This window comes from Hylaeus anthracinus, unplaced genomic scaffold (genome assembly GCF_026225885.1).
Source record: "Hylaeus anthracinus isolate JK02 unplaced genomic scaffold, UHH_iyHylAnth1.0_haploid 11978, whole genome shotgun sequence".
Lineage (NCBI taxonomy): Eukaryota > Metazoa > Arthropoda > Insecta > Hymenoptera > Colletidae > Hylaeus > Hylaeus anthracinus.
This window is the reverse complement of record NW_026534326.1, coordinates 3921022-3928037: the sequence shown is the minus strand read 5'-3', so window position 1 is coordinate 3928037 and position 7016 is coordinate 3921022. Positions and strand designations below refer to the sequence as shown.

Here is a 7016-nt window from a genome sequence, read left to right as displayed (position 1 = left end):
TATACAGGGTGTCCCAAAAATATTGCAACACCTTGAAAGAGGTGGTTCAGGAGGTGATTTGAAACAACTTTTTCCTTAGCGAAAATGTTGTCCGAGGCTTCGTTGAGGAAATATTAATGAAAAATACCGGACCAATCAGAGAGCGAGTATGCCGGCGGAACGCCCACGGTAGGCGTGGGCTACGCGCTAGGCGACCACCTTCCGCCGGCATCCTCGCGCTCTGATTGGTGCGGAGTTTTCTGTTAATATCTCCTTAACAAAGCCTCGAACGACAATTTCGCTAAGGAAAAAGTTGTTTCAAATTACCTCCCAAATCACCCCATTCAAGGACCTCCAACATTTTTGGGACACCCTGTATATGTATTCATATTATATCTCATTAAATATTCTTGTTCCAACATACGTTGTGTTATAATCCTGCCAATAATTAAAGGTACATCTATGGGAACAAACATTTTTCATACTGTATATCTAAAAATTCTTCCTGCACCAGAACAATGTGATGATTCATTTAAATATTATAAAAGACACCATTGTATACTCCACTGACATTTTGCATCAGGTACGTTAATATCGTACACAATTGGATGTTAACATAATTTGCATTGACCTTCCACTGTTTGGAAAGTCAGAATAAAATTTATCCCCATATTAGTCACATCATCGATGATATTATAATTTACTATTAAGTAATTAAATATATATTACTTATCTATTCTCACTGCCAAAAGTACTATCAATTTATTTTATAAAAGTTCAAATAGTATCATTATCTTCTCCATAGTATATAATAAAAAAAAAAAGAATTTCATTTAGTAATTAAAATGTAAGCTTCCACTATACTCGAATATAGCTAATTTTTGTTTCCACTTTTGCGCAAGCTTCGATGACTTAGCAATCATTGCATGCTTCTAAATTCGCGAATAATTTTTCTATATCACTCGATAGATTCCTAAATTATATTCTAACTGTTTCATTAACCCTTCGCGTACGTCTTACCAATCACTAATATTTCTATACGAAATACTACATGCCACTTTCTTATATGTTTCACTTGTTTTTTCTTTTTTTCATAATACTGTTCATGCTCAATTCGTTGCAAAACAATCGCACGCTACTTCTAAGTGCAAATGATTGCATCGCATGTCATGCATAACCAGCAGATTTCATGCTCTGTTTCGTTCGAGCGGAGTATCTTCCGGAAAAATAATTCGAATCGTGTCAAACCAACAAAAAAGCGAACGGCCGGTTAAGCTACATACGGCAGCCTGCTGAAAACGTATTCGAAAATTTCGGAAGGATAAAGCCGTCTTACAATTAAGAATATATTAATGATTATGAATAAATGAATGATTATGAAATAAATCAGGCGCATGAAGAAGTCCCAAAGTGCCTCTGAACCGGCCAAACTTTAACTGTGTACTTTACCTTCCTTTAAATTTTATTTTATTAGTCATAAAAGGAATTAATTCTGTATTAATCGCATTAATTGATACATGAATTAATACTGAAATTCCATGTCCATGAAACTTGAGTGAAAGACAGTACAACACACAGTATCTAAAATTTTATAGTACAAGGTTAATGGTGCTATTGAAAGTACGCTGAACAAACTTTCGTTTTTAAATGTTTTCTTTTTAATTATACAAAATTAATATTGTAAGGTTTGAATAGATCGTGGCATATCTGTAATTTATAATTAGTTATAAATAAATTTGATTTATTTTACGTATGTTATTGTGATAAATACTTTTGTTATGTACGTGTTACTTATACAGGGTGTCCCAAAAATGTTAGAGGTCCTTGAAAAGGGAGGTTCGGGGGGTTATTTGAAACAATTTTTTCCTTAGCGAAAATGCTGTCCGAGGCTTCGTTGAGGAGATATTAACAAAAAATGCCGGACCAATCAGAGCGCAAGGGCGGTCGCCTAGCGCATAGCCCACGCCTACCGCGAGCGCTCCACCAGGATACTCGCGCTCTGATTGGCCCGGGGTTTTCTGTTAATATCTCCTTAACGAAGCCTCGGACAACAATTTCGCTAAGGAAAAAGTTGTTTCAAATCACCCCCCAAACCATCCCTTTCAAGACCTTCCAACAATTTTGGGACACCCTGTACATTTAAGAGTTAGATGTAATGTACAAATATTAAATGTGATATTATGTAATATACATATATAATTAAAGAATATATAGATATATACATATACAGGGTGTCCCACGCAACTGGAACAGGCTGAATTGATTTGTTTGCTCTAATAGAATATTATACTATACAAACTAAAGAAACTTTTATTCATAAATTGATTTTAACATATAAATATGCTGCCTCGTTTTATTATGATATACAGGGTGTCCAAAAAATGTTGGATGTCGTTGAAAGGGGAGGTTCGGAAGGCGATTTGAAACAATTTTTCCCTTACCGAAAATGCTGTCCGAGGCTTCGTTAAGGAGATATTAACAAGAAACCCCGGACCAATCAGAGCGCGAGTATCCCGGCGGAGCGCTCGCGGTAGGCGTGGGGTACGCGCTAAGCGACCGCCCTCCGCCATCATACTCGCTCTCTGATTGGTCCCGGGTTTTCTATTAATATCTCCTTAACGAGGCCTCGGACAGCATTTTCGCAGAGGAAAAAGTTGTTTCAAATCACCACCCGAACCTCCCCTTTCAACGACATCCAACATTTTCTGGACACCCTGTATGTATGTGTTAATCACGAAAACAGTATTAAATTATCCCACCTGTAGCATAAAATTAAATATCATGACTTGAATATAAGAAACAGATTAATGATATGATATGAAAAAGGACTTAGGAAATGACAAAACACAAAATACAATACAAAATTTGGGAAAAAATAAGGCTTGTAATTAAAAAGAATGTTACTATTGGATATCAAATATTCTCAGTTTTTCCTCTATGAATTATTTTTTTGAATGCTATATAAATATTGAATGATTCATTTTTATTTAAAAAAAAATTACTAATTGTACTAATGTTACTAATTGTTACTATTATAGAAAAATGTTACTATTGGATATCAAATATTCTCAGCTTTTCTTCTATGAATTATTTTTTTGAATGCTATATAAATATTGAATAGTTCATTTTTATTTTGCAAGCAAAAATAAAATTCATGGGAAAATATGGGTAAAAAAGTGTCTTGGGATTATGATAACCCTTATCAGAGCTCCAGTGTGGGGCCACCCTTGCACTTAGCGCGTTGCTATGCAATGCTATCAGCGTTATACCACCAAACAATACTATCATCTTTATCTCCTTATCATTTTTATAAAAACAAAGTAATTCGCGAAAAATATTCATTTCCCTGAATTTTAATTCTGCAAAACTAAATTAAAATTCACAGAAATTTTAATTCTGCAAAAATTCAGACTTGTCAGCGTGTATCGATTGTTTCACTTCTTAGAAAAGAAACATCCACAAACCTGTACGATATATGTATATTTCTCGATATAATCAGTAAAGTAAACAGATAAAGTTAGACCAAATTGTTCAACCACTTTGGAAAAATGAATAGAAATAAAAAAAATGATTTGCTTATAGCGTTACCTTGACAGTCGTCTCTGTAGTGTTGGCATTTTGGCGGCGGCGGAGGCGCGTTCGTATACTCTATTGGTCGAGCCGAAAAAAAAAAAGGAAAATAATAATTAGCCGCACTACAATAAACTGTGGAAACAATAACACTCGGCGTGAAGGATCACTGTAAACATTCGACGAACTTGCCGGTTAATGGACACACACTCTGTTCTTCGGCATCGATCGATATTGGTGTCTCCGGGATGAATCACTTTTTCAATATATTAAAAAAAAAAGAAATAAATAAATAGAAAAATTGTTGAATGACGTAATTGTGTTTCGAAGGAATGGTAACAAAAATTTGTGGTCGGAAAAAGGAGTTTATCACTCTTCCAGTTTCTGTGTCGCAATTTGGAGGAGTTCTATTAATTTTTTTATTATTATTTTTTTATTAATACATATCGCGTGACAACGACAATCACGACACGATGATATTTCTAAAATGTTACGAGCTGTTAATTTCTTAGAACTGTAAATAATAATTTTTAAAGAAAATTCCGTGAGATGCGAGTAAATAAAAATTGCGAAAGGAACTTGGTATTTGTTTTTTAACATTGAAGGAATACACGATGAAATGAATAAATGATATGAACTTTTTCGTTCAAAAAATTGATAGGAAGTAACATGAAAGTTTTAATTTCCACTTTTATTCGCAATTTATTCCATGTTACATTCGTAAATGATTCTGGTTATAGTTCAAAGTATTGCTATTAATATGCTTAAGTTTAACGTATTCATAAAGGAACGGTACAATAAATGTCTTCATATGTTGTAAGTAAAAAATATTTTACTGCCATGGAAAACTGTATTGTTTATCGCTTTTAAAAATAACTCGTAACATTTTAGATACCAAGATCACAAACCAACGAGAAGAAATTCTCCTTGTCTAGCCATAAGGTATTGAAACGCAACGAGCAAAGGTGTAGACACATAATCGTATGCTACCTTGTTTCTGTTTATTTTCAAAGTAAATAGAAAGAATTCTTTTAGTGCGCAATTTAATTAAAAGGATACCGTGCTTATCAAAAAAGAGGTTTTTGGTCTAATAAAAAGGATTATACAGTAAAGTCTCCATAAATGCACTGAAACCATCCCCACCACTGGGTGGTATACCCCTTGGGGGGAAAAGGAGTTGGTTTCGAGTATGTCAGTTTCACCTAAATAATTTGTAATTTATGATGTTTCCATAAATGCACTGAAACGATCACCACCACTGGGGAGTATACCTTTTGTGGGGAAGAGGAGTTGGTTTCGAATATGTCAGTTTCACCTAAATAATCTGTAATTTATGATGTTTCCATAAATGCACTGAAACAATCACCACCACTGGAGAGTATTCCTTTTGTGGGGAAGAGGAGTTGGTTTCGAGTATGTCAGTTTCACCTAAATAATTTGTAATTTACGATGTTTCCATAAATGCACTGAAACCATCACCACCACTGGGAGGTTATACCCCTTGGGGGGAAGAGGAGTTGGTTTCGAATATGTCAGTTTCACCTAAATAATTTGTAATTTATGATAAGTTCCTAGTTCACGAATAATAGAATATTATATTTCTTATATTGTTTAATTCATATCGAATCTTGACATTTTTCATTGAAGAAAATAGAAAGTAGTTTGTTCGTACTGTCTACAGTAAAGTCTCCATAATGCACAAACTCGGGACTGATCTAGTGCATTTATGGTAGACTTCGTATATTCTCTGATTGCTGTCGACGAGCTTCGAACGTAGAGAAGGACAGCGAATAAAGAAGAGGACGGAGCGAAAACACCAAGGTATATAGTTGAGACAATGTAATCCAATGGCGAAACTTTTTCATTATTAACTATTTTGTTGTACAACTTTAATTATCGTATTCCTAACATTTTTCTGATTAAAATGAGACTAAACACGATATAAATCGGACGATATGTACCATTCATCTTTTTTTAGTTAGTACTCTACGATAAATGATATGAAATAAGTTGTTACAAGTAAACATGTTGCGAATTACGTCGTGTTTGGTCTCATTTTAATTAGAAAAATATCAGGAATATGATGGTAAAAGTTTTACAACAAAAAAATTATTAATAAAAAAAGTTTCACCGTTGGATTAAATTGTCTCACGGGGTAATCCGTTCCCAGATCATGTTTACACTACTCGGATATCGAACTCTGTGACCCCTCAAAAGGTAAGTATACCCCTAAGTGGTGAAGATGGTTTCTGTGCATTTATGGTAGAGATATTTCTGCATTTATGGAGACTTTGCTATAGACAGTATAAACCAACTATTTTCTTGAATGGAAAATGTTTTCGCTCCGTCTTCTTCTTAGTTCGCTGTCCTCTACGTTCGAAGCTCGTCAGAAACCAACAGAGAATATACGAAGTCTACCATAAATGCACTAGATCAGTCCCGAGTTTGTGTATTTATAGAAACTTTACTGTAGACAGTACGAATAAACTACTTTCTATTTTCTTCGATAGAAAATGTTAAGATTCGATAAGAATTAGACAATATAAAAAATATAATATTCTATTATTCGTGAACTAGGAACTTATCATAAATTACAAATTATTTAGGTGAAACTGACATACTCGAAACCATGTGTTTCTGGTAGTGCACCTGTGACAATTAAAAAAAAAAAATACATAGCTCTACTAATTATTACAAATATGGGTATGTATAAATACATTATTGTTTTTCACAGCAACACAAATATATCTTTAACGATAAACCCATAAAATAAACAAATTTTCTTTCAACAAGCATAGGTATATGTTTAATCAAAACGCAGCGTCGGAGAATTCTTCTAAACTTCTTAAGAAATAATAAAAAAATTGAAGGTGGATTATCGCATATGTACTTACAGCCCTGCTCGTCATTGTATAATACATACAGTGTCTCATAGTAAATATCGGCTGCATAGTAATTCAATTCTTGAAGTAAGATATTTGCAAATTTTTCTCACTTACTGAATAAATGAAAATGAAATCGTTAATATGTAAAAAATAAGGACGAGAGTCTTTTAAATATCTCTTATTTATGATCGTAACCTTCGAATCTGGCATCCGAATTCCAAAATTCAAAATGGGCGGATTCAATATGGCCGACATGTATATTGAAAAATTATTAGATTTTCACGAAACTTAGCATTTATACCTTATTTAAGCCGCAAACTTGGAATCTAATATCAGAATTGCAAAATTCAAAATGGCGGATCCAATATGGCCGACATGTATATTGAAAAGTTATTAAATTTTAAATAGTCGAAATTCAATTTTCTTTTCTTTCAAAATTATTGTTGTTAGATAGCCTTTGCAGAAAAAATACAAAAAGAATGTTTAAAGTGTTTTAGCCGCAAGCTTCGAATTTTATACCGGAATTGCAAATTCAAAATGGCGGATCCAATATGGCCGACATGTATATCGAAAAGTTATTAG

At 33.6% G+C, this 7016-nt stretch overlaps 1 protein-coding gene across 1 annotated transcript in view; it reads right to left on the bottom strand.

Annotated features, from left to right (window-relative positions):
* Positions 1–7016, bottom strand: part of LOC128896830 (uncharacterized) — a 204818-nt gene that overhangs the window by 50686 nt on the left and 147116 nt on the right. Inside the window, exon 25 of the mRNA XM_054160351.1 lies at positions 3568–3627. Within this exon, the coding sequence (XP_054016326.1) occupies positions 3568–3627 (60 nt within the window). The remainder of the gene's footprint in view (positions 1–3567; positions 3628–7016) is intronic.